This window comes from Arachis ipaensis, chromosome B05 (genome assembly GCF_000816755.2).
Source record: "Arachis ipaensis cultivar K30076 chromosome B05, Araip1.1, whole genome shotgun sequence".
Lineage (NCBI taxonomy): Eukaryota > Viridiplantae > Streptophyta > Magnoliopsida > Fabales > Fabaceae > Arachis > Arachis ipaensis.
Window position 1 is genome coordinate 133,603,772 of NC_029789.2, and position 26,805 is coordinate 133,630,576.

The following is a 26,805-nucleotide window of genomic DNA, read 5'->3' on the forward strand; positions in this document are numbered from 1 at the left end:
ACTATTAGTTAAAATAAAATATAACAAGAATATAATTTTATTAATGTGGTCAAATCTAATCTAATTAGATAACTTTGCAAATCAAATCTATATGCTCAATTTTCAAATCATTTTCAAATTGCATAAATATGGCGAATATGTAAATTAAATCCGCCCCATGAATATCCCGAGTCGTGAGTAAGGTTGGAATTTGGAAATGTATCCCACTCGCACAGACACAGGACAAGAGTGAAGTACGATGAGTGTGGCTAACTTATTCTTGTCCGAACACACTAACAAACTCGGCTTCCATTTCCACTTTTACCCAACGCGCCGCCTTGCTCTTTAACCTCCAAAACCTCTCCAACCCTCGTTTCTCTTCACTTTCTCTCGCGTTTTTCTTGAATGGGCACGTCAGTCATGTTTCCCATTCTCACAATCCATTCTCTCCAATTATTCTTCATTTTGTTATGCGTCGGATCCTCCAATCGGTCGTTTTTCTTTGTTTGAGAATTATGATCTGTGCTGCGGATTGTTTTATCCATATAATAGAAATATGCTAACTTTGAGTTATGGCTTCCTTCAATTTGTTCATTATGTGTTTAATTATTTAATTTATTATTGTTATTTTATTTGCCAGTGTGCTCTTCCCCCCGCCCTCTTTAGAATTCCTTTTGAGATGGGTTGGTTTAGCTTAATTTGTATTTAGAATAAAAATAAATGGCAGTTTTAGGTTTAAAAGTTAGTAAAAACAAAACCTGCATTGATATGTGATTACATTGAGATGTCACAATGGGTGATTTACATTGAGACTGAGGTTGTGAGGTTCCAATTTGTAGTCTTGCATTGTGCCTTTAAAAATTTTGACTTAGATGAAGTAGTTAAAAATTGAATGTTTTTCCTAAAGTATGGCAAAGCAATTGTACTTTTTTTCTCTTAAAGAAAATGGGACAGTTGATGTTAATGCTTATGTGAATTTTGTTTGAATGCTAGATATCGAGGAGGACATTCGTTCTTTACAGCTTGATTCTGTGGGTAACTAAATATCCTTGCAATCTTTTCAATATCTTTTAGTGGTTTTCAACTATACGAGAGTGTTTAGGTTCCTAGTTCTAATATCCCCCCAATGCAGAAGAGACTAATGGACCTGTAAAGCTAGAGGATGTGAAGCCAGGAGTAGTTGATAAATCTGAACATATGGATGAAGGTTGGTAGTAAAAAAGTGGTTGATTCCCATTATTTTTGCAGGAGTATGCATTTCCAAGGAAGAATACTTGAAGTCAAAACAGAAAGTAGAAGAAAAGTCAAAGGTTTTTTGTTTGTTGCAGGATTTTATGTAAAAAGATGTCATTCAGGCTCGGGTGTGAAAATTTAGTTTAATTCTTAGCTACCGTCATGATTTTCAGGAGAAGGAAATAGAGTGGGGCAAGGGCTTGGCTCAGAAGAGGGAAGCTGAGGCTCAGCTGAAGGAACTTGAAATTGAGAAGCACAAGCTTTTGCACGCAACAGGTATACAAAGAGGAACTAGCCTCTTGCCTAAGTTTTTGACTCATTTATAACGTAAATTGACAAAGTTTTTTATTTTGTCTCTTGAATCAATTGAATATTTTATCTCATTTTTATGGCTTTTCTATATTTGGCGATCTCCTAGCTTTACTGTTACATTTTATGAACATGGATTACTCTACCAAACTCTCAATGCTACTATGTTTTCTAAGCAAAATAAATGGATTTTCATGGCAATTTGAAATTGGCAAAGGTAGCAAGGTTAAGTATGAACTGGACAAGGCAAGTGGTTCACATCTTTCATTGCTTAAATTGTTCTTCTGTAGGTGTGTTTCCAATTCAGCGCTTTTAGTTTGTGATTGTTAATGTTCTTTTTAGTATATCATGCAATATCATGCAATCATTTGCCACCTTACTATACATTGCTACTTAGCAAGTGCATGTCGAAAAAGGATACTTACAAAGTGCTGTTTTTTATGATTGATTGTTTTTCATGTATACTGAAGCATAACTAACTCGTTAGTTGAATATCATAGGTTGATTATGTTATTTTTTCATGGTTTTTGCTTATTAGTTCTCTGTTGTGCATTTTGTGTTAAATGAAAAATAACTTCTTTATATTAATGCCAAAGTTTCACATTACAAGTTATGTGAAAGAAATACAACATAGAATCTCTGTTGCCTGAGCTATTTTTTCTGCATTATAAATAAACAAATATTAGCAACTCATTAAAACTCACGTAGGATATTAGTCCGATAAAAATCTAGATTAGAATTTACCGATGCATACCTCATTAGCATTTTCTCTATAGAGAACCTCTATAGAAAAAAGAACATGGAAAATGAAGTAATATTTGAAGGTGTATCNNNTATGTTTCGCGAAGTACAGGTGTACCATAGCAAAACAGTTGTGTTTCTAAGGTTACACATTAATAGGAAGTAATAGTTTTGTTGATCGAATTATTGTATTGGTTCTAATATTATGTTATTATGTTTGTTAGTAGGTAAGACAACATTGGCTGTTTTATCTTCCGTTGTTTAAACGATTAATTTCTTCAGTAGGTTTTTTGATCGAGAAGGAAAGCTTCGAGCTATTTATGTTGGTGGCCGGTGTCATCATTTGTTCTCAACTTTTGGTGCTGATGGCATTCCTTCCTGTGGTTTTGGATTTGGTGATGCAATTGTAGTGTAAGTAAATCTATAACTTTTATGAATTACTTACTTCCTCCATCCTTCTCACTTTATTTTAAGTTTAGCACTAGGTGACGCAAATCATGGGAAATTATGCAATTTATTCTCTACAGTTCTTTTGAAAGCCATATCTTTTGATGCGATGTAATGGGTTTAAAGGCTTTTGACTCCAATAATATTCTCTTTCCTATTCCAAATTGTACAACTTGCAGTTAAATTGGTTTGTACTGAGATTTTTTAGCAATTTTAGAGCAAAGAAGATTACACCAAAGAAGTAAAAAAGTAAGAAGGGAGCAAAGAGGATAATGTATTTAAAGAAGGTTACTTACGTACAAGTTTTCAACTAATTCCATGCTTTTGTTGCTTTTTTATCGGACATAATTTGCTGGATACTGTTACTCTTCTTATTTTGACGAGAAATTGTTTTCTTAAAGTTTTGAGTGATTTCCTTTCTCATTCCTTATACTGAGTGTAATTCTTTTTGAAAAGCTTTGTGCAATGGGGGTATGCTACTACGAAGAAGGTGAATTTTTTCCTTATATACTGAAGAGGCGTGGCAGTTCCTGACTTCCTGGAAGGTGACGTGTGTGGCGCTTGTTTTCTGAGACCCAGGCAAAGGCTGCTCAATGTGCAGAAGCTGTGAAAATGATGCTGGTAATTATGTGGGATTAATTAGCGCATATGATTAATTTGTTCGGCTATTTTGCTCTGTGACGCCCAATTTTTATACATACGATAAAATTTCAAAAATAAATTATTCACCACCCAACTATTTTAATAATTGTCCAACTTTTTCCTTTTTTTTTTCCAAATTTTCGGTTATTTTGAATTTAAACCACACTTTTCTTTTATATATATCTATTTGTTTACATTTTGATTTTCAAATTTCATATAAATTTATGTGCAAAGATATTAGACCGTTGAAAATATAAGTTTAATTTTGAAGTATTGACAATTTAAAATATTGTACGAAATCGTACAATTATATTGTACTATTAACGCAGTTAACTTAAACGAGAATTATTTTCTTTAAAAAATATTTTTTTTATCATAAATAATAATAATAATAAATAAAAACAAATACATTTGAAAAAATTATTTTAATTACCTGTTTAAATTTTTTTATCATGACTTTCTTTAAAAAAAATATATCCTTGCTTTTTAAATAATTGATTATTCGACAATAAATTAGTAGCAATCAGTTTTTGTATTTTCGTCATGAAAATGTCAATTACATCAGTTTGTTCTCCATAAACCAACAACAAAAACGTAGCCCACACTTACAAAATATAATTCGGCTAGCCTAATAAACATAATCACAAGCATTAAGAGAACATTAATCTATTGTATTGTACCTAATCACTCTCACCGTAGCATCCGCGGAATTAGCTATTCATGTTGTTCTCTAGTATTTTTCAATGAGTGCTAGGGGCCAGCAACTTTTGTGATTTGTAGCCATCAAATAGTCATCAATAATGATTTTAATGGTATGAGATTGGTATGAGATTTCATCTAATGATTCACTTTATTTTGCTGGTTATATACTGGCTAGAATTTGATAAAGTTGCTGGTCCCCTAGACTTTTCCATTTTGAATTTCTCATCTCCAGTTAGCTACTCTGTGGCACCTATGAAGAAATCTGAGTTATTCACTCAATGGGAAGCTTGCAATCGAGGAGTTCCCAGCGATAGCAGCGGCCAAGGTTTTGAAAATCTTAAGAAAAACGAGACAATTGCTTCATGTAATTCAGGTATTTTTTTACTAAATTCTTAATTTACTTTTGCAAATTTTGAGTCGGCAACTTCATCTAAGTACATTATTGATTCTCCTCTAATTTTATCCAAACTTTTTCTTTTCTTTTTTTTATTATCATTGTCTCAAAATACCATCTTATATATAGAAAAAAAAGACCTTTTGTTCTTTTTGTTAATCCGATGATTATTATGTTGAAATTTTGATACAAATATTTGGATATTTCTTATTGTGGTACTTTTACGATGAATTAATTTCTATTGTGTTTGGTATATATTAGAACTCTTGAAAGAATAATATTACGAATTTTTCTTTTAATTTTTTGTAAAATTTTATAATCAATTACTCTTTGTTTCATGGGAAATAAATGGTTGGATGTTCTTGAAATTTCCAAAATGTTCTTTTCGATTGAAACTATTATCACTTATCCTACTGCAATGCATGAGGAGAAGATATTTATAAAATAATTGTTGGTCGAATATTTTTCGACAAAATAAGTTGATTAATGTAAATCGAATCGAAGAGAAGGAAATCGATAATTGAAAGCTTTAATTTGCTAAAAGTTAAGGAAGTTCGAGTTTAATGAGTTGAAGTCTCAAGATCGAAGACATGTTGTGTGAAGGTAGCAGTTATTCGAATCTGTATGTGGCGGGAATGGTTATTTTGTATTTGCTAAAAAAACCACATTTGGTAGAGATTGGTCGAATTGTTCTATAAATAGTCAAAACTTGAAAGGAACAAAGGTTTAAATTTTTCTTCAAAAAACATTCTTGCACTCATATTCTTAGAAATTTTTTGAGTTTGCTTAGAGCTCTTTTTTTTAGGATTTTTTCTATGTCTTTTAATTTCTTTTAAATTCTTTATAATTTTTTTTTTGCAATTTATTCTTCTTTTGCAAATCTTTGTTTTTTTCTTATATATTTTTGCATTGTCTTTTAAATTCAAAGTCTTTTGGCTTTTGTTTGAGGCATTTTATTGCTTTCATTTAATTTAAAGCCAGTAATTTTAATTTCTAATCATTAAATTTCTTTTACATTTCAAGTCTTGTCCTTATCTTTTTGTTCACAAAATAGGATTTTTGGTGCACATTCAGAAACTAGTACTCATAGAAAGGAATAGATTTCGCTCCCAAAATTTAGATATCAAACTAACTCAGATTTAGTAAAAATCTGCATAACAGTAAATAAGAGTGAAAGTTCTTATGTTATAGAGAAAATATCAATAGAAACTTGTAATGTAATAGAGCAAATGTCTCTGGTAGGTTACTCCAGACAAATTTATTGGATGATAAAACCCGAAGGCGTATGACATAAAAAAGTAAAAACCATTGTTCTCACCCTAGTGGATACATTACATTTTTCATTTTACGACACTCCTAAATTTTAGGGTATAGTTGAGTCTTCTCTTAAAGCTGGCAACGAGTAGGCTAGGAATAGGGTTTGGATTCTATTTTAACCTTACTCGCGAGTTGAAAACTTTTTTAAAATTCTATCTTATCCTACCTACCGGGTTGAGAATCTCTCAACTCTAACCGTACCCATATTCTAAAGTTCTAAACCCTATCTTACCCGATCCTACCCGCAAAAATAAAATTTTTTTTAAACAAACATGAAATTTAACAATTCCAAATTTCATACATATTAATAAAATAAAAAATAAAAAACTAAATTCAAATTAAAATTAAAAACAATAAAATCTTAAAGAAATCCAACATAAAATTACAAATGATATGATCATCAACTAATTTAGTGGTTATTTCAAATTTTATAAGAAGAAGATTGTGAGTTTAACAGTCACTTTCTTCACTACATACATAACTTTTACATATATATTATATAATATATTAGGAGTGCGGCTAGAATAGGGTAGGCTATGTCCTGAACTCGTATTCTACCCGACCCGTAGGCAAACTTGCACCGTACCCTACCCTACCCGAGAGGGTTGGTTCGGATTGAGTACCTGCGATAGGGTATATATTGCCAGCCCTATTCTCTCGCTCTCGTAGGTGAAAACCACCCACTGCATTTCCTTTTACGATACATCTCTTGGTTGCAAAAATGTTTTCATTGTTCTCATCCTCACCAGTCAAATTAAGGTATGCTCTTCAAATGCCAAAGCTCTTTCCTTATTCTGTTCCCCATTCCGCTCTCCGTCTTTGCTTCCCTTCAACATCATCCCTACACTCTCACTCTCATCCCCAATCACTTGATGAAGCTGTTGATTCCTTCACTCGCATGCTCTCTTTGCGTCCTCCTCCATCCATCATCCAATTCACCAAGATTTTGGGATCTCTTGCCAAGACCAACCATTTCCCCACCGCCATTTCCCTTTTTCAGCAATTGCAAGCCAGGGGAATCACTCCCAACTTATTTACTTTGAGCATAGTAATTAATTGTTGTTGCGGCATGGGTCGTATGGCGCTTGCTTTGTCTGTACTGGCCAAGATTTTTAGGATGGGTTTTCAGCCTGATACTGTAACATTGAATACACTCATTAAAGGTCTCTGTCTCGGTGGTAAGGTTGAAAAAGCACTGCACCTTCACGAGAGAATGCTGGATCAGGGGTTTCGGTTTAATGAAGTCACTTACGGCACCTTAATCTTAATCAATGGACTCTGTAAGACCGGACACACAGCAGCTGCTATTCAAGTGTTGAGAAAGATCCCACTGTATGGGATTGTTCCTAATGTCGTAATGTACAGCTCAATTATTGATAGTCTGTGCAAGGATACACTTGTAAGTGAGGCTATTCATTTATACCTTGAAATGCTTGCTAAGGGAATTTCTCCCGACGTTATCACTTACACTACTCTAGTTGATGGATTGTGCCTTGTGGGTCAACTAAAGGAAGCCATTGATTTACTAAATCATATGATGCTGAAAAACATTATTCCAAATGTTTGTACCTATAGTACTTTGATTGATGGACTATGTAAGAAAGGAAGAATCAAAGATGCTGAGAATGTGTTTGCTATTATGATAAAAAAAGGTGTGAAACCAGAAGTGATTATTTATAATAGTTTAATGGATGGATATTGTTTGGTTAATGAGGTAGATAAGGCAAAATATGTATTCAGCACAATGGCTCAAAGTAGAGTGTCTCCTGATGTTTGGAGTTACAATATCATGATCAATGGGTTGTGCAAAAGTAAAATGGTTGATGAAGCCTTGAATATCTTTGAAGACATGTGTTGCAAGAACCTGTTTCCTGATCTGGTAACTTACAATACCCTAATTGATGGCTTGGTAAAATCAAGGAGAATCGATGATGCTTTGGAGCTTCTTCAAAAGATGCACGATGAAGGTCATCCAGCTGATCTAGTCACTTTCAACACTCTTATAGATGGCCTGTGCAAAAATGGAAGAATTAAGGATGCAAAAGAGATTTTTGAACATCTTTCCACTAAATTCTATAATCTAGACACTTGGACATATAATATTATGATTGGTGGATTTTGCAAAGAAGGCCTCCTTGATGAAGCATTGTCATACTTGTCAAAAATGAAAGACAATGGTTGCTTGCCAGATGTTGTGACTTATGGAATAACCATCAGTGCTTTACTTGAAAAAGGTGAAATAGTTAAGGCTGAGAAACTTGTTCATGAAATGATATCTAAAGGTCTAGCTATATAAAGAAAAAAAGTAGGTGAGATTGTTAGACATCGCAAAATGTTTGAATCTGGTGTTACATAGCAATGATTTTATAATGATCATATTCCTCTTTTCTTTCTTTTAAATTGTTCCTGCCATTTATGGGAAAATTGTTTCTATTGGAGATATAGTTATTTGAAGGTTGAATCATTTTGTCAAACATTTACTTTTTGTGTTCAAGCCTTTATGGTATTTGCTCTAGCTCTACTATACAGATGCTAAGCATAGTGAATCATTATGGACATGCATATGTGATCCCAATGGATTCTCTAAACTGGCGGTAGGTGGCCATAACTCTAGTTGCTTTAATCCTGCAACTGCCTGAGAGGTATCTTCCTTTTTCCTTTTTGCTTCCATCTTGAAAGTTCATTAATGCTGCTAAATCAATTATTACTGAGCTTCTGCTAATATATATAGATAGATTATAGATTATATATAGATAGATTAGATGCTTCTATTAATCTATCTACTGTTTGATTTGAGAGCTACGAGTATATCTATTGTTTTGAAACTTGTTCTTCACCTAATATATAGGGGGTTCACTAGGTTACAGAGTTCAATGTATCTATACAAACTAGAATTCATGTAGTTTCATGTAGTTCACATGGAAGGAGATCTACGTTCTCCTAGCATTGTTAATTGTTGCTCAGCTATGAAGCAGGGATTCAGATTGATAGGATTCAACCAATCAGTTTCATAGGTTTGCGCTGCTTTCTACTGTTAGCTTCTTTCTCCTGGCATGGTCAGAGAAGTGGGTGAAGTCAAAGAGAGTGGGTGAGTTACTCGTTGCCCACTCTCCTTCTCTCTTTTCCTCCCCATCTTACCCTTTCTTTAATTTTTTCTCTAAAACTCAGATGCCCTTTCTTCATCAAATTTTGAAACCTCGCGGTACCAATTCTTTGTCTTCAACCTATCGCAGAAGTTACTTCAGGAAAACGCCGCAGCTCGATTCTAACTCACTTCGCGCATTCACTCTCCGTACGAGGAGCATGGGCAACCCGACGCGATGACGAAGCTGGTAGAGTTTCCAAGTGTGGAAGTGAAGGAGAATGATGTCTGTGTAAAGATGTTGTGTGCACCCATAAACCCTTCGGACATTAACATAATACAAGGCTTGTATTCCGTCAAGCCAGAGCCACCCACGGTGTATGAAGGTGTTGGAGAGGTTTACTCCATCAGCTCCACCGTCATTTCTCTCTCTCCCGGTGACTGGGTTTAGGGTTCTCCACCCTCCTATGGTGCGATCTTTTCTTTCTCCTTTCCTCAACTTTAATTCACTTGATGAATAAATTCTATTGTATTTTTTCTGTTTTGAAAATTCACGAGTTTTCTATTTTTGTTAATTTTCAGTTTTATATTGTCTTGCGTAATTTTTGAAAAGTTTGTTTCATTTTTACCAGGTTGAGACCAGAGTGCAGAACTCTTGAGGAAGTTAAAGAAGTATTACATTATATTTTCCAAACGAACACCTCTTTGACCCAGATAATGTTAAAGAAGTTGAAGTATTACATATGGTTTTACCTCTACCAAATGGGGATGTGGATATATCAATGCTGAATGAAGCTGTGCAGATACTCGATGGAAAATTTGAGACTGAGTCACAAGGATCACCCATGCAAAATTTGACCTTTATGTGTTGAGTAAGACTCAGACTCAAACATGGGTGGTTGTTTGATTGTGACTTGTCTTCTATCTAGTGATGTTTTCTAGTTTTAAAATTGAGTTAGTAGCCCTATGAAGAAAGGGGCTGATAAATTATCCCATCCCTTTCCTTTAATTGGTTTAACTCAGCTGTTTCCTTTTGATGCAAAATAGGTTATGCTATGCTTTATCATTTTTTGCTAGGCATATATCAATTAACAAATTTAATATGGGATTCTTACAAAGTAGCTGAATAGTGGTTAGACTGTTATCAAAAAGAAAAATACGAAAGCTAAATAAACCTGTTTTAGTGGTTCTGTGAATTCTATGATTCATAAAAATTGAGATCCTCTAAAGTCCTAATTGATGGTCCCCACTGAATTCTGCTATTTAGCTTAAGTACCCAATCATTTCTTTATTCTTGACAAATTTCTACTTTGATCACAGAGCACAGACATGTGGGATCCACAAACTTCAACCTACTCAGCAGCAGGAGCCATACAATATTTACCCTGGTGGGTTTGTGCTAAATAGACAAATGACATTGTTTTAGCTGATTAACATGATTATTATACTGTGCTCTAACTATAATACTACATTGACGTTTTATATTTAGTCCATTGTGTTTACATCTTGACGAGAAATATCCCTTATTATTGATCTTACTTTCTGTTATGATTTATCAGTATTATTTTTAACAAGTGACCTGTTGTTGGATGGGGTTGTTCAGTAAAAATATATCCAATATGTCCAGCTAGATCATGAATTATGATCTAGCATGAAAAGAAAAAATGTAACAATAACATAAAGATGTAACTTATTTCTTTAACTTCCTTTTGTAAAAGATGATATTGCTTGTATTATTTTTAACCAGTTCATGTATTGTATCAGACCATAGAGAGTAGTCCATGTGGTGAAAATAGTGAAGGAGAAGCAGTGACACTGTCACAACTGGTAATCATTTTGAACTTTTTCGTTGCACGTCATTTTGTCCTCTTCAAAGTTTTACCATGGGTTATCTGTTCATGCTTTACGTTTTATAAGCTTCTTACATTTTTTTTTTAAATATTTTACTTATACCTGCAGAATCTCATCGATCTGGCAGGTTCTGAGAGCTCAAAAGCTGAAACAACTGGCATGAGAAGAAGAGAAGGATCTTATATCAATAAAAGTCTTCTAACTCTTGGAACTGTGAGGTCTCAAACCTTTTCTTGGTGTACGTAGGACTCTAATCCTAGTTTGGGGAGGGAGATGGTACATGGTAGGGTGAAGTAGAAGTAAAGGCCCTGCAACTTTTGGGTTGCATGGTCTATTGGTCTTACACTTTGTTGCTGCCAAGACTATATCATATTGTCTCTCTGTCTAATTCCCAGCAGAGATATCTGTTTCTTTTTATTAACTTTAATGTGATTGACTACCATGAAATTAGTTGCCATTATTTAAATAAATTATCTGTTTCTATTTGGTTTATTTTGTACTGTCAAATGGGTTGGATGGCCTGGCTGTCCTAAAGACCAACCTATCTGTTTAAAGCACCATTGCATGCATTGTGTAAAGCTTTCTTTATGGTGTTTATTGTCATTGTTTAAAGCTTTTTGTATGCGTTGTTATCTATGGACCTATGTTTGTGCCTGTATTAAAGTGTAATTATCTTTGTTAAACACAGGTCATTTCAAAATTAACCGAAGATAAACCCAGTCACATACCTTATAGGGACTCCAAACTGACTAGACTACTTCAGTCTTCACTCAGTGGTCATGGACGTGTATCTGTAAGGCTTTCCTTCTATAGATATTTGTCATGAATTTATATATACATGAAAAATACATCAAGTTATTATAAAGATCTTCATGGTAGAAATGTTGAAACACAAATGGAAGTTCTGATAGTTCGTTGTTATTGAAAACCCAGCTTATCTGCACAGTGACTCCTTCCTCAAGTAGTACTGAGGAGACACATAATACATTGAAGTTTGCTCACCGGGCAAAGCATATTGAAATCCAAGCAGCACAAAACAAAGTAAGATAAATCATAACACTGTTTCTGAATAAAAAAATTGTTTTCATAATCCTTAGACATGTTTTATCTCTAGTTTTTTTTATGGAAGAAATGTTTAAAATGGTTATTTTGAGTGCACTGGGAAGAAATTCCATATGCCTGTAGAGTTTAAATTTTACTCGTGAAGGTACTTTGGGAGATTGTCTATGTTTGAAGTAGTTGATTGAAACAAGGGGCCTGAATCTTGAAAATTCAGCATTACCTTTGTCTACTTCAGAAATCAATGGTGTGTCTTGACTTCTCACGTTTGTGTACTGCGTCTATGTTAAGAAGTTGTACTAGTAGGTACATAGCAAAGTAGCATGATCAGAGAGTTGCGATTATTTTCCTTTATTGCACCCATTTATTGCGTCCTTTAAGCATATGTTCCCTCTGCTTCATTCTTTTTTTTGTCGTCCTTTAAGCATGTGTTTCCTCTGCTTCGTTCTTAGTTTTATTTTAATTTATATTGAATCTGTAGATAATTGATGAGAAGTCACTTATCAAGAAATACCAACAAGAGATTCAATGCCTAAAGGAAGAATTGGAACAACTAAAGAGGGGTATTGTTACAGTTCAACCAAAAGATACTGGGGAAGATGACATTGTGCTTCTAAAACAAAAGGAAAGTAATTATAGAGTGAGTGAGAGTGTGTGCACACGCCCGCATCCGTGTATCCACTGCCTTCTGTTTTTGCTGTCATTTACATTTACAATGGCGTCGTTTAGTTCGTGTAGCTGACCCCATCTAGTGGGACAAGGCTTTGCTGTTGTTGTTGTTGTTGTTACATTTATTACTGTCATCATTATTATTTAGAAGCACTTATAGATTAAATTAGATTTCAAAGTGCAAACAGTTCTATCTTTGTTTTTCTAAAATTTGAGCACAAATATTACAATATCACTTGCAAAGAGCTAGTCATTTAAAAAAAAAAGATGATAAAAGCTTCTACAAGGAATAATGATGGGTATAGAAATGAATATATTTGAAGTAAATTTATGCACATTGAGTTTTTTGTACTCTGAAATAACCATTGTGAGTTTTTGGTGGTTCTAATTGCTGTGAAATGTAAAGTTAGAGGATGGTCAAGTTAAGTTGCAATCCCGGTTGGAACAAGAAGAAGAAGCTAAAGCTGCTTTGTTAGGAAGAATTCAACGGCTGACTAAACTGATTTTGGTCTCCACAAAAGCATCACATTCAACCAGATTTCCTAACAGGCCTGGTCCTCGTAGAAGACATTCCTTCGGAGAAGAGGAGGTATTTCTAGTTTTTGTTGGTTATCCCTGTTGTTTATCAGATATTTGTTTCAGAAACGAGATGGTGGCTTGACAGGCACTAGTGATAAATCCAGTGGTGCAAAATCTACTAGCACACCTTCAACACCTCAAGGAGAAAGTGGTAACCATGCAGAATCCCGGCTTTCTCATTCTCTAGCTGCAGAAAGTTCTCCATCTGCTGATCTTATATCAGAGGCAAGAGAGGATAAAGATACTCGCGAGGATAGTTTATTGGGACCAGAAACACCTTTGGTATGTAGTTTAACTGCAGGTTTGGAGAAGAAGGAAAATTCCCTAGTATTTTGAAAAATTGATTTTTACTCTAGTGTAACTGGACATAGAAGAAGATTGTATGTTTTATATATATTTAGCCAAAAACAAGTAAAACAATTATTATTGAGAGGCACTTAAATGCTTCAAGAACCACTATAAATAGCCCCAATTTGTCTGGTGATGCATATATGTTTTTGTATTCAATATTTACCCAGTCAGTTTAGTCCTTCATTGTGAAAAGTACTTCTTGATATGGTGATAATTTTATTTCAGCTTTAGTGTTGTTCCTCTGAGCATAGCGATGTCTTGCCTATGTTTTTGAAAGATCTTAAGTTCTTGTGGGAAGATTTATATGTTTCTTTATCATAAAACAGAGAAATAGCACATTTGTTCATTGAGACATCTATATTTTACCTTCATAGCTTCCCATGTGCTTGTTAATGTTGTAGACAAGCATCAAGTCAGTTGATCAGATCGATCTTCTAAGGGAGCAGCACAAGATTTTATGTGGAGAAGTTGCCCTTCATTCAAGTGCTTTCACCGAGGTATTCATGACTAAATTTGTTTTTAGTTCAATCGTGCCATCTTTTTTGAATTATTGTACAACTAAATGGTTTGGAATATTTGCTACTGATTTGATATTGTATATTGATTTCTTATTTTGATTTTGAGGTGGTTTATGATCTTAATGATGAATGCAAGAGGGCTTTGCTGGAAAAAAGTGTTCTTTGATGAAAAATAGATAACCGTCATACACTACCACTACGCTATATATTGAAAAGAAAAAGATTTCCAGAGCATAGTATGCGTATCACATTATTCTCTTATAGTAATGTATGCTTCTTCTATTATAACTTATGCTTTATGATGATTATTTATTATATGTTAGGATGTGATTACCGAGTTATCCATCCACCCATACAAACTAGAATTCATGTAGTTTCATTGCCAATGTGGAATTTTTAGGCCTTTTAGGGTTTTCTTCAAAAATGAAATTTGTCGAATCCCAGGTTTCTCGGGCGATCACGTGTTGATGCCGATTTCAGAGGCTTGATTCTGGTATCAGTGACCTGCGATTGGTTAGTCAGAAGTCATTCAAAACAGTTGGGATCAGCTAATTTCTTGCATTATGGTGACATCATTGGTAAGTGGTCTGGTGTGGATGAGGTGTTGTGATGATCTTCTCTCAATACTTTTGTGTTAATTTCAAGTTAGTTTCTTTTAATTTTGTTTATCTTTAAATTGCCGCAAATTTGGGGGTTTTGGATTTTTTTTCTTAGTCATGCGTGTATTAATCGGTAGTTTCAACTATTTAACTATTTCATTGCAAAATCCATTTTATTGTTTCATCAATGGTGGTTTATATATTGAATTCCATTTATGCAGAATTTTGCTCATTCATATGTTTTGGAATTCATTTTTTCAAAATTACTTCTTTAATATATCTATACATAATTAGTAACATCATATGAATTCTTCACGGAGGTGGATTCTTCTCCCACTTTGAATTTTTCTTCAAAAAGGAAAAATGAATTGATTGCGCTTGGTGGGGAAAGTAATTATCTTAACTCACATGGAAAATCAAATTTTGGTGGTTTGGGGGGAGAAGTGACATCATTTGCTATAACAAATAGTACTATCTTCTATTATTCTGTCAGAAGAATTATTTTGTCAATGAGAGTAGGTATCGTAACTTGTGGCTTACTCTCACTCCCACTCTCCTTTGTCATTTTTCTTTTCTTATTATTACTCCATGATATAAAAGAATGTGAGAAGAAGATTTGTGTGATTGGCGAGTGAAGTGAAGATGAATGGAAGAGGTGGATAGAGATCTGGTGTGCTGGGGTACAGCACCAGCAAAGCACTTCTAACAACGTGACTTTTTTTTTTGCTGCTCCCTTTTGGTAAATTTTTTTAAGCATTTTTTTATGCTCGAGGTTATGTCAAAGTCATTGTCTTGGATCTTAACTGTTTGGAATTAGTTTGCTTTTATTAGTTTTGCTATCCAGGGTGGGACAATTCTTAATTGCTTAAATTAAGGAATGCTGGTTTGTTTTTCATAATGGTTATGCTGCACTAGCTCATTATTGTTGGGCTTGCCGTTTTGTTGTTTTGCTTTATGAATGGCAATATGTTTTGGAGTCATACACTCATGCTTAGGTGGTAGTTATCCATGGATCTATTAAGGATGGACATACCAATTTGAATATATGTCTACTTAAACAGATCATCTTTGTTTGCTATTTATATACAGGGAATCATTCAATAATATCAAGATTTGAAGGATTGGATCCTGTCATGAGGCTCAAACTTGATTTGGTTGAGGTGATTATTTTTAGTTTATTATTTTTTTAGATTATTTTTTCATGTAACTGATATTTTGATATACTTGTATATAGAGGTGTGGAGTTGAAGTAGGTTAGTAGGTCACATAAATTTATTGAAGTTGTCTACTAAAGAATTTATTTGCTATATTAGGATATTTCCAGTGATTCTATCATAATCTGAATTTTGGTAAAGAGTGTGATCATTTTTGCCCCACCAAGAGCATATCCTTGATAGTAGAAAACTCCATTTTAGGTGAACTAAAAACTGGATTCAGAAAAGTCTTGTGATCCTAAAGAAATAAAAGTAAACAATTTTCTCATTGCCCCGGCTGAGAAAAAATGCTTCAGGCATGCAATTCCAGAAAAATAGGAACATTAGAAGTGCCACTATCATGTTCATTCAGAGTTAGTTAATTAACTATTAACTATAACCATGTCTCTCATCTACCCTCCAAGCTAACACCTAATTTAATTTCTAAATGTACTTGGAACAAAAATAACGATTAATCCATTGTTGTGTCCCACTATTACCGATGAATTGTGAATAAAAGATTTGATTATTGTTAATGCACAAATTAAACCTGCTTCCTTGAAAGACTTTTAATTTGTCTTTGTTTCGAAGCAATGAAATCCTTATAGCTGAGAGGATTCAAGGCCTTATGCTGCAGTAGTTGTAGGAGGCTTAGTATGTCTTCCATAGAGGAAGCAGAGAGTTCATCAGCCTCTGATTGGTTGCCTTCGGTGTCAAGCATTGCACAAGCCATGGTGCAAGAGAGACTTGAACAATTGATTAGGGAGAGAAGGCTGGAAGAGAGATGCAGGAGGCACCAGCAAAGCAGAGTCAGAGAAAGAACTAAATTTGTTGTTATGGTGGCAATAAAGAAATGTTTTTATGATCCAAGAGAGGATTTTAAGGAGTCCATGATGGAGATGATAACAGCAGATCACATTAAAGAAGCCAGAGATTTACCTACTCAACAATTATATCTCCATGAACTCCAATGAGTACCATGGTCTTATACTTGAGCTTTTTCATGAGGTTTGTACTAATTTATTCTTATAATGTAATGGCATTGGTAATAACCATTCATCAAGCTAAGGCTATTGTGTGTGTTAGCCTTTAATCCACTCTCGCTTAATTGAAGTAGAAGCCACTACTCACACTCGTGCCTTTTATGTGTCCGAAAAATATTATATTAGACACATGCGGCTGTAGCTACATGCAATTAAGGATTGATTAATATTTCAATGAATTATATTAAATTAGAATTAGATAGGTTTTGTTTTTCTTTATCTTTTATTTTTTATATTTTTAATTTCTTGTCTAAAGACCTCTAATTTCTTCTTCTACTTTGTTTGATTTGTACGGATACACTCATTGGCGATGTTGTTGATTTTGAAGATGAAGATAAATCATTGTTGCGCCAGTAAACTCCACTGCTGTTTTTAATTTTTTTTTTTTGTCTTTTTCATCGGTTCATTTGATTTTCATTATTTTGGTTATATTATTGGTTTCAGTTTTCTATTTTACTTATTGTGATCAGATATATTAGTATTTAAAAAGTAGGCTTATTTTAAGAATTGTTGCATTTTGTTTAGATTGTTTTTCATTGAATCCATGAACTCAAATGAGCTTATGCTAATGCTGGTCTTCTTCCAAAACAATGGATTAGATTAGAGGTTAGCAATGTCTTCATATGCTTTTTTAAATTTCCATGCTTCATATTTTGTTTTTTCTTTCATGTTAACTATGATTAATTGTAGGTTGATTAATTATGGGTTATGTTTATATAATCCTTTGCCTCCCTCTGTTTTTTTGTTGTTCTTACTATGCTATTTTCCTGGTTTAATTTCTTTGAAGGCCTAAATAGTTGTCTTGTGTTATCAATTTTTTACTATTGCTTTGCACACCAAATACTCATAAAAACAAATAGAGAAGCTTTTCAACTAATTTATTTCTATTTTTACACATTAGTTCTAAATTGATTTTTGTCCAACTTTTCAATTGTTACTTCAAGTTATAGTCATCACAATTTAATATGATATATGTTCCTTATATTTTTCTATGTTCTTTAATGCAGCTTTGAGGAATGTGGCATTCTTGCTAAGTTTGTTATAATTGAGGATGGATGGCAATCTGTTGGTATAGATCCTAATGGTATTGAATAGAAAGCTGATAATTATACAAAGTCAGTATTTCTTTTCTTAATTTTTTCCTTTCTGAAATTTTAAGCTATGTATGCTTATTTGTTTATATTAGTTTATCAAAATCTTGAATGGGAGGAAGCGAACTACTGTTGACTTAGTGAATTCTATATAGATTGATCATTAATGTAATTGAATGAGCTGTACATGTTAATATTAGATCCAATGTGTTTTTGGTGGAGACTTGTAGCCTTTCTTTATAAATGTATATACTAGAAGCAGGGCTTTATGCCTTTACTATGTGGTTATTTTTCATAACTTTGTTAAGAAGAGAAATAATTTGATGCAAAAATGATCATTTAATCATTTTCTATTATATGATTTTGTTGCAGCCGGGTCTTCATTCATGGAGGCCTTGGAGGGGGAATTGACCCAAGTAATCAGATTTTTTTTTATCCTGAATTTTATAGAATTATTCTATTTGATCAGGTTAGGTTTTGAACTGCTTTTAGCCAAAGAATGCTCCACCCTTTTGAATAATGAAATTTATTCTCTGTCAGCGGGGTGCAATTGACGACATTGAAAAGCTATGAGAATACTTGGAGATTCTAGAATGGCAGGTCTCTTTTCACCCTCTGGTTGTTAATCATCATATATTTTATCATCATTATATAATGGGCTATGATATTTTCCTCTGTGTATTATGCAGGTATTTGGAGGATCATAGGAAAGCACACTTGCTCTTGCTTACAGCCAAGCTCACCCAGACAAGGTGTACTAATTTGTTATTATTTATCATATTTTTTTTATGAAGAACCAATTAGCAGGTCGGTAATGTATAATTTTTTATTCCCCCAATATTTGTTGTTAGTCTTTTAAAATATCTTTTTAAGTTTTACTGACATGATCCTCAGGGAAATTTTCCTCTTAAGGAAGAAAGAGATTGACTGGTTTATGAAGGTGGTAGTGTTGCAATATTCCGTGATGGTTGGTACATATAGAGCATTCCTTTTTATTTATTTATCTGGGATTATGTTTAAATACCTCTAGCACAGTGAACTTTCATTTCGAAGTGAAGACAATTTTGACTTATTTAATATATGGAACTATGTTGAAACTTTATTTTATGCCACTTTCATTGGATATCAAAGATTTCAATTTTTCCATTTGAGAAAGTTTTTCTTTAATGATTTTACACACATTGATTCAATCACATGACTTGGTTGTTGTCTAATGCATGGTTAGTGTTTAAGGTGGTTGGACAAAACCCTTATTATGAATATAGCACATTGCTATTTGGATAGCAATGCTGATGCTATGGAATTTTACCCTTATTTTTTTTTCATTTTACAGGACATGGAAGTATTATATTTCCAGGCTTATATTGACGGTGTTGATTTTGTTTTTATTGACAATCCAATACTTAGCCATATAGAGAATAACATATATGGTGAAAACCGAGTAGTAAGTTTGATATAAACTATATAACATTGCCTAATACCTAATGGTAGTGTAAGGAATATATTATGTGAGGTTACCTCCTGACAATAACAATAACAAATGTTACGCTATTTAATTTCATTAAAGTGACGTCATTATTGCTACCCCCTTATTGTTAGGCACCATGGATGGAATCTAAGCATAAGCTAGAAAAGGATCGTCAAGGACGTGCAACTAATCCTGATCTAGATCTAGCTGACACTGAAAAGATCTTTCGGTAACATATCAAGATGCTTCAGGAAGTAAGTGACTATGAACTATTTTGTGTGGGTTTTTCTTAGAAGTTATGGCTTGTGTCTAAGGCTCTCAGCAGGTTTTTGGTTTGTAAAAGAGTGTGCTTATTGTATGAATCAGTAACAACATATGCAGTAGTTGCATCTTCAATTTCATGATTTCCTTTTTAATTTTCTGTTTTTACACATTCAAACTTTATATTATAATATGGAATTTTGTTATTGCTGTTAAATTTTGTTATAATATTTTGTTTGTTTTGAGTTTGGAGGTTCTTTGTTGCCAATCTCTGAACACATGTACCTTACGTCTCCTGTTAGGTATAGCTGGCAGGCATTTTACATCAACAATGGATGGTGTTGGAGCACTTTTAATTCATTAGCTAATTATATAACTAACTCGATCCCTATATATAAGACCAAGATCTGGCATTGAGATTAATGTTTCAACAGCTTAGCATTGCCTTTTAAATTCATAATTAAGCTATTATATTATTCATAATTAACCCCCATTGAACAAGCCCAGCTAGAACGTTTATATAAGCTTACCCAAGACAAGAAGAATCTCTGCCAATTTAGACAAATAATTAAGGAAATGTAGAAGAGTATAGTTGGATCAGTTGTGCTATGTTTAAATGTTAATTTTTGAAATTTATAATAAAAGCATTACAAATTTGATGTAGTCTTTTTATTTTCAATTTTTTTTCTAAATTATTCATTTTATTATGTTAAAGTTTGATATGTATGTCTTTTTAAAGAAAAGAAAAAAAATCTCTATAATTAACTTGTTAAAAGTAAAAATGATAGCGTTTTTCTTCTATATACTGTATGTATCTCCCAAGATTTAGCTAACTAGCTAGGTCTTGGTAAAAAAGAAAAAAGATCATTCACATTATTGTATCTAATAAACGTATATATATATATAGAATTAATCTTAGCATACAAGCCATTAGCATTTACAAGTCTTACAAGTGTGGAACTTACTAAAATCCTAAACGCGCTCCAATTCATACGTACAAGTCACGCGCTATATAACAGACTTTAGTTTCAATCAAAATCAATTAACGCGCGAATATCTCTCTTCCAATCTTCAAAAGATTTCCTTACCTTCTTTGAATCTCTTGCCAAGTTTCTTCGTTCTTCTTCTCGCGTTCTTTCCTGGTCTTTTGGATCCTTCTTTCTTCTGCGTTTATCACTTCTTTAGTCTTCGTCATTCGCCTGAGTTTTGCGAACTGTAACGCTAGCTTTGTTTTATTTGGATTTTCTGGTTTCTGAAATCAAAATTTGAAGTTCTTTTGAAGATAATGGATGATTCAACCTCAGATTGTTAGCGCAATCATGGCGAAGTGGATTCAATCTCAGATTGTCAGCTCAATCACAGCGAAGTGGATTTTGAATTTGAATCGAACGAAGTTCCTGAAGTTTGATTTAGTTTCAGTTAATTTTGATTGTCTAGCTGAATAATTCGTGAAGCTAGACTGTGAAATTAATGCGTGAACATAATCTGTGGATTGAATCTAATGTATTAGTTTTGATTAATTATCTGCAATTTATAGCAGACGCTCGGGTGTAGATCAGAACTTTTTGGGTGTATTTTTATAGAGGTTTGGGTGTATTTACAGTTTATGGTTTTTCTTGTTATTTTTAATTGACTTGTTGTCGTTCGGGTGTATATCAGGAGTCCTTGGGTGTATGTTACTTTGATTGTTATTTTTTTTATGAGGTGCAGAAATTCTATAGTATTTTCTTGTTTTTAACATGTTGTATTTTGCAGTCTCTCTCTGTTGTTGATGAGCAACTTATTCCCAAGGTAGGAATGACTTTTAAAAACCTTGAAGATGCTACAAAATTTTATAAGGACTATGCCAAGGCTGCAGGTTTATTATATCCAGTTAAACCTCTTTCATGCTGTATCAGTGGTACATCCAAATTTCAGCCAATATCAAGGACGTGTTATGAATTACCAGTTCAGGGAACCAGCAGCAGTGGATAGTTTTTTGGGTGTATAGTTACAGAATATGGGTGTAAACCATAATTTTCTTGAGTGTATTTCTGAATTTTCTTGTGTTTGACATTTTACATATATATATTTCAGAATCTGCTGTTTATGTTATAAATTATTGTTTTTTTTTATTTTGGTATAGGGTTTAGGGTTTAAGGGTTTAGGGGCTTAGGGTTTAGGGATAAAGCATAAGGGAATAGAGTCTGGTGTATATTTAACTTTTCTTGGGTGTAAAATGAGATCTTAAGGGTGTAAAAATCAATGATTTTGGTGTATAGTAGGTTGGTTGGTTTAGGGTTTAGGGTTTAGGGTTTAGAATTTAGGGTTTAGGTTTTAGGGTTTAGGGTTTAGAGGTTAGGGTTTAGGGTTTAGGGTTTTAGGGGTTAGGATTTAGGGTTTTAAAGGGGATAGATGTTTGGGTGTTTATTCAACTTTCTTTGGGTGTAAAATGTCAGGTTATGGGTGTATATTTGGTTTGATGTTTTCCTTCATATTATAGTACCTGTAAATCAGACATTTTCAATACACCAGAGAGAGTTTAATTATGGAAAAAAAAATTTACTTATAATTGGATCAAATATATTTACAGTATGTGTTCAATTTCTTACAAGAGTATATAACAGTTACATTAATCAGTGTCAATATCATTAGAATCTATCTGACAAAATGGACTCAATAACAATGAGTGTAACACCCTAACTACCAGATCTCACACTTCCGGCTGCGCGACTCTGATAGCTCGGACATTACGACGACACTTATACTATTTAATACTAAAATATGAGCCTGTTTAAAACTTTAAACCGCACTACCGCTCCCAAAGATACTTTCGTTCGATAACGTACATCCATAAATACCATACAACTTACAAAAACTCATAAAGGGTACATACATATATACACTTATATACATAGATAATATTATAAGCATTATCCAATACAATTCCTATCCCTCTTACAGAATATATCAAGATAAAGGCGAGGGTACAATAAACCATAACTAAAATAATACAGAGCATCACAACAACAATTAAATAAGCTCTTCGTAACTTCTGCACCCATATCCTGAAAGGGGAAAAATGTAGGGGGTGAGAACATCATCCTCGAAAGGGTTCTCAGTAGAGGGTTTTTGGGAATTACTGTAATAGGATACGTGAAGATAAACCGTACCAGTGATTAATAACCTTCTTATGCCTCTTTTCAAAAACACGGTTTTCAATAAACGTAAAGTCAAAAATCTTTACTGAAAGAGGAACCATTCAATTCTCAAAACTCAAAAGCCCTTTCAAAAAGGTTTATTTATACTGAACCAAAATAGCCTTTCGTATCCTTCCAAACCAGAAACACGAACAAAACCAACCATCGATCTACCTCATTTCAACCACGGCCCTAGGCCCAAACAATCCAACCATCAACCAATCACCACAATCTGTTTAATAGAGAAAAACATAAACCCGTTTTACCTTTTAAAACAGCCTCAAAGCAAAATTCTCTTTCAAATGACTTGTATCCAAAGACATACTGTTCTCCTTGGAAAATAAGGATAAATCATGATTCTCTTTTCAATAATTCTTTCAAAGCATAACTTCATTGCTTTCTTAATTGTTCTAAGTAAAGGTAATAAAGAAGCCATAATTTCACAATCCTCAAAATAGATAGGAAAGGCATTAAACTCAAAATTCCCTAATTAACATTTCAAATAAGGACTCGGATCCGGCAGCCCGGCAGCCACCTCAAGCGGCAGCGACGACAATTTCCGATCGCGCCAACTGAAACCAACACGCAGTGACTATAATATTCCCGGAATTCAAAAAGGACAGAAACCACAATTAAAACCCTTACCGACAACCTTTTCCGGCGACGGCAGCAGTAGCCAGAAGCTCCGGCGGTGGTCCCTAACGTCACAAAACCACTCCTGGCGGTCGGAATCACAGAGATGCAGCTCCCTTCTTCGGCAGTGACACCTGCGGCGGCCTGAGCCCCTTTCTGATGGCGACAGCTCCGGCGGAGGCGGCACCGGCAACACAGACGGCGGCTGGACACGGTGGTTGGACTCCCAGCCCAGCCTAAAATCTCTCTCTTTCTTGCTCTGCTCCTGAACTCTCTCTTTCTGGCTCTGCCATACATGACAGCGGCTGACCCTGTGGCAAGGACGACGGTGGCGCAGAGAGGACGACGGCGGCTTCCAGTGGCGTCTTCTCCCCTCCAACCATGGCTCGCATCTCCTCCCTCTCCAGATCGCGATTCACGGTGGTGATAGCAGCGCCGTTGGGAGAAACGGTGGCAACAACAGTGCCGCCCTCCACCCGCGCTCACACTCTCGGCTCGTGGGTCAACATGGACAGCGACGACGGTGCGGTCTCAGGGAACGGTGACGCTTCCCTTCCGCGGGCCCTTTCTCTCTCTCCGTCGTATCTCTCTTTAGCTGGCGTCGATGAAGACAACGACACAGTGATGGGCTCGGCGGCGACGCTCCTTGCGGGTCCGGCGACGAGGATGACGGCGCCTCTCTCTCTCTCCTCTCTTCCTTCTCCCTGTCGCACGCTATTCCCTCTCTCTTGATTTTGTTTTGTTTCTTCCATGGGAAAAGGGGGAAACCGTGTTTGTGTGGCACGGCTGCTACTGGGTTTTTGGGAGAGGGTTTCAGTGGCGGCTGCTAGGGTTAGAGAGGTTAAGGTGTTGAGTGAAATTAGGGTTAGGGGTAAATTGGTAATTTCACTTAAAATTAGGAATAATATAGTAATTGAAATCCAAATTAAATCCAACACTAATTATATATAGAAAATACTATTTGCTCACCAATTTCACAAATTATTTTCAATAAAATGCCCAAATCTAAAAATTAGAAATAGTATACTTAATTTCTTCATTTTTTCAAAATAGCAGTAATAATATTTAAAATATTATTTATCTAATCCAAATCATATAAAATCCTTATTATTTCATAACTATCAACCTTATACTTTAAATATAGAAAATAATCCAATAATTATAAAATTGGATAATAACCATAACTTATCTCAAATTCAATAAATCAAAACTTGCCTTAATCATCTTTAATAAAATGATTTCCGAAATTAAGGCTATAAATAACTATATGATTTGAGACTTGATCATAATAAGACTTTTCAAAAGTTCTGGGTCTTACAATGAGGATGGTCTGAACAGTTTTATTGCATGACTTCCGCTAATGGCTTCAGCTTTGTCTTGATTCATTTCATGGAATAGAAGACATATATTTGTTCTTACATTTTTTTCAGGTTATTTTTTGCCTTCCATTTTTACTGCAATGAAAAATACACCTATGGATATCAGTAAGATACACTCATAGATCAACCAGATACACACAAATCGATTTCATAAGTATTTGATGAGATCAGTTCAAAATGATGTCCAATTGAATCAAACATCGATAAATATACAAGTTCAAGCAATATTACAATGTCAAGCAATATACAGCCAAGGACAAGCAGTATTAGAACATTTGCAACAGTTGACTATATTAAATTATATGAGTTCAGAAATATACACTCAACAAATTACGCCATATACACCCAACACATTACGCCATATACACCCAACAAATTACGCAATATACACACAAAAATCAGTTAGGAGAAGAACTAGAACAAGAAGAACTGTAAAAGCTAGAACAAGATGAACGATAAAAACTTAGATTAGGCACATACACCCAAACCAATTTCATAAGTATTTAATTAGATCAGTTCAAAATTATGTTCAATTCACTGAAACATGAATAAATATACAAGCTCAAGCAATATTACAATGTCAAGCAATATACACCCAAGGACAAGCAATATTAGGACAGTTGCAACAGTTGATTATATTACATGATATGGGTTCAGGAATATACACCCAAGAAATTACGCCATATACACCCAACAATCAACCATATACACCCATACAAATTACTCCATATACACCCAACAAATTAAGCAATATACAACTAAAAATAAGTTACGAGAAGAACTAGAATAAGAAGAACAGTAAAACCTAGAAACATTTTGAAGAACAATAAAATCTAGAGGAACTTACAAGAAGAGTAAAACCTAGAATAAGAAGAACAGTAAAAACAGTGATATGAGATTTAGAACAAGAAGATCAGTAAAACCTAGAAGAACATGGAAGAACAGTAAAACCTAGTTCTTCGATTTCGAAATCAGAAACAAAAATGTGAAAAATGTACAAGATGAGTAAAATAGTAACGTACCTTGAATAATATTTCTTCGTTTTTTCTGAAGATTGTTGATGGAGAGTTCTATCTTCGCAACGAGTTCGACCTTGAATAATGTCTCTTCAGTTTGGAATGTTGCTCGAAACTTTGTGGTTTGTGTTTTGTTTGAAGGAGAAGAGGAAGAGTTAGCCATGACGAGCGCTTATTCCAAAAAGTAACCGTTTGAGTCCATATTCTTTTATTTGGTTATGTTATTGCAGCTAATGTGATTGTGTTTATAGTCTGCCTGATTAAATTTTTATAGGAACTAGGATATGAAATTTTGACCCTTTTAATGAAGCCCACATGTCATAGCAAGAAATATTTGCCATTAAAAAAAAATTAGATTATCCTTTTGTTTTTCATTAGCTTAGTTGTTTGATTATGTGAAAAACTGTAAATGCATATGTGCAATAAGAAATTTCAATCAAAGACAGTAGGTTAGTCAAAAAGAGTAGATAATGTACTTCTTTTAACTTGTGCCTCGGTCTTCTTTCTCTTTCTTTTTTGCAGCCAAGAGTAACTTTTGTCAATGGTGACCTCTCAGCTCACCGCATCATCCATACTAATAGAGAGGAACTTGAGCTGATTTCAAGGTTTTCACTGCACTTCTTCAACTCCCTTCTTTTTGTTTCCTTAATTTTTTTTAATTCAGTTATTTTTTTGCTTTTAAGTTTGGAAATTTTTTCATAGTCTTTGAAATTTGGATAGAATTTTAATCTCTATTTATGTCTTGATTTTCAAAGTGATTATTGTATTAGGCATGTATTCTTTATCGGAAACTATTGAGTTTTAATAGCTGGAACAAATTTTTTATTTTGTAAACAATGTATGAAAAGCATTAATTAATAGTTAATGAAAAAGAAGCCAGTGGTGTATAATAGTTAGTGAGAACATTCGGACAAAATTGTATTATTGGTTAGTGCAAGCATATCAACAAATTTAATGTATGCAGGAAAGTTTTAAGGAAATTGTGATATGCTTTTTATATTTTATTTTTGTTATTTTTTCTCTTTTTACTCCCCTATTAATCATGTTATATTGACATCTTAAATATGTGA

General features: G+C 33.9%; 5 protein-coding genes and 1 long non-coding RNA gene across 27 annotated transcripts in view; 5 read left to right on the top strand and 1 right to left on the bottom strand.

The window, feature by feature from the left end:
- The window catches only part of LOC110262563, a 13,690-nt gene extending 9,597 nt beyond the window's left edge, over positions 1 to 4,093 (top strand). Inside the window, exon 3 of the long non-coding RNA XR_002347348.1 lies at positions 3,869 to 4,093. This is a non-coding gene — a long non-coding RNA (uncharacterized LOC110262563). The remainder of the gene's footprint in view (positions 1 to 3,868) is intronic.
- Positions 158 to 9,741, top strand: LOC107644257. Of its 20 annotated transcripts, none has more exons than XR_002347337.1 (10): positions 158 to 1,014; positions 1,112 to 1,289; positions 1,386 to 1,488; positions 2,545 to 2,673; positions 3,166 to 3,330; positions 4,286 to 4,426; positions 8,363 to 8,406; positions 8,613 to 8,852; positions 8,998 to 9,316; positions 9,479 to 9,741. XR_002347337.1 is itself a non-coding variant. In XM_021102859.1 (7 exons), exons 1-5 carry the CDS (start codon positions 385 to 387, stop codon positions 2,670 to 2,672), a joined length of 339 nt encoding a protein of 112 aa, XP_020958518.1. In that variant the 5' UTR covers positions 161 to 384; the 3' UTR covers position 2,673; positions 3,166 to 3,330; positions 4,286 to 4,394. The 20 variants fall into 20 exon arrangements, 2 of the variants coding, with proteins under 2 accessions (XP_020958517.1, XP_020958518.1); XR_002347339.1 differs by having other exon boundaries at positions 8,729 to 8,852; XR_002347338.1 differs by having other exon boundaries at positions 8,740 to 8,852.
- LOC110262334 (pentatricopeptide repeat-containing protein At1g12620-like) lies at positions 6,102 to 8,240 on the top strand. Its single transcript, XM_021102853.1, has one exon. It carries the CDS (start codon positions 6,486 to 6,488, stop codon positions 8,058 to 8,060), a length of 1,575 nt encoding a protein of 524 aa, XP_020958512.1. The 5' UTR covers positions 6,102 to 6,485; the 3' UTR covers positions 8,061 to 8,240.
- On the top strand, positions 10,127 to 14,403 carry LOC110262559 (kinesin-like protein KIN-7K, chloroplastic). 2 transcript variants are annotated; one of them, XM_021102855.1, is made up of 9 exons: positions 10,127 to 10,234; positions 10,611 to 10,673; positions 10,806 to 10,910; positions 11,386 to 11,490; positions 11,631 to 11,738; positions 12,238 to 12,396; positions 12,832 to 13,286; positions 13,757 to 13,852; positions 14,318 to 14,403. In XM_021102855.1, the coding sequence occupies exons 3-7, from the start codon at positions 10,857 to 10,859 to the stop codon at positions 13,084 to 13,086; spliced, it is 681 nt and encodes a 226-aa protein (XP_020958514.1). In that variant the 5' UTR covers positions 10,127 to 10,234; positions 10,611 to 10,673; positions 10,806 to 10,856; the 3' UTR covers positions 13,087 to 13,286; positions 13,757 to 13,852; positions 14,318 to 14,403. The 2 variants fall into 2 exon arrangements, with proteins under 2 accessions (XP_020958514.1, XP_020958515.1); XM_021102856.1 differs by lacking the exon at positions 14,318 to 14,403 and adding an exon at positions 13,980 to 14,123.
- LOC110262560 lies at positions 14,470 to 19,745 on the top strand. 2 transcript variants are annotated; one of them, XR_002347333.1, is made up of 8 exons: positions 14,470 to 16,673; positions 17,716 to 17,823; positions 18,172 to 18,215; positions 18,340 to 18,399; positions 18,489 to 18,551; positions 18,694 to 18,766; positions 19,133 to 19,243; positions 19,399 to 19,745. XR_002347333.1 is itself a non-coding variant. In XM_021102857.1 (6 exons), exons 2-6 carry the CDS (start codon positions 18,369 to 18,371, stop codon positions 19,498 to 19,500), a joined length of 435 nt encoding a protein of 144 aa, XP_020958516.1. In that variant the 5' UTR covers positions 18,250 to 18,268; positions 18,340 to 18,368; the 3' UTR covers positions 19,501 to 19,745. The 2 variants fall into 2 exon arrangements, 1 of the variants encoding a protein (XP_020958516.1); XM_021102857.1 differs by lacking the exons at positions 14,470 to 16,673; positions 17,716 to 17,823; positions 18,172 to 18,215 and adding an exon at positions 18,250 to 18,268 and having other exon boundaries at positions 18,489 to 18,606.
- Positions 23,217 to 23,699, bottom strand: LOC107644258. The gene is made up of 2 exons (XM_016348076.2): positions 23,353 to 23,699; positions 23,217 to 23,279 (listed from the first exon to the last, which is right to left on the bottom strand). The coding sequence occupies exons 1-2, from the start codon at positions 23,635 to 23,637 to the stop codon at positions 23,244 to 23,246; spliced, it is 321 nt and encodes a 106-aa protein (XP_016203562.1). The 5' UTR covers positions 23,638 to 23,699; the 3' UTR covers positions 23,217 to 23,243.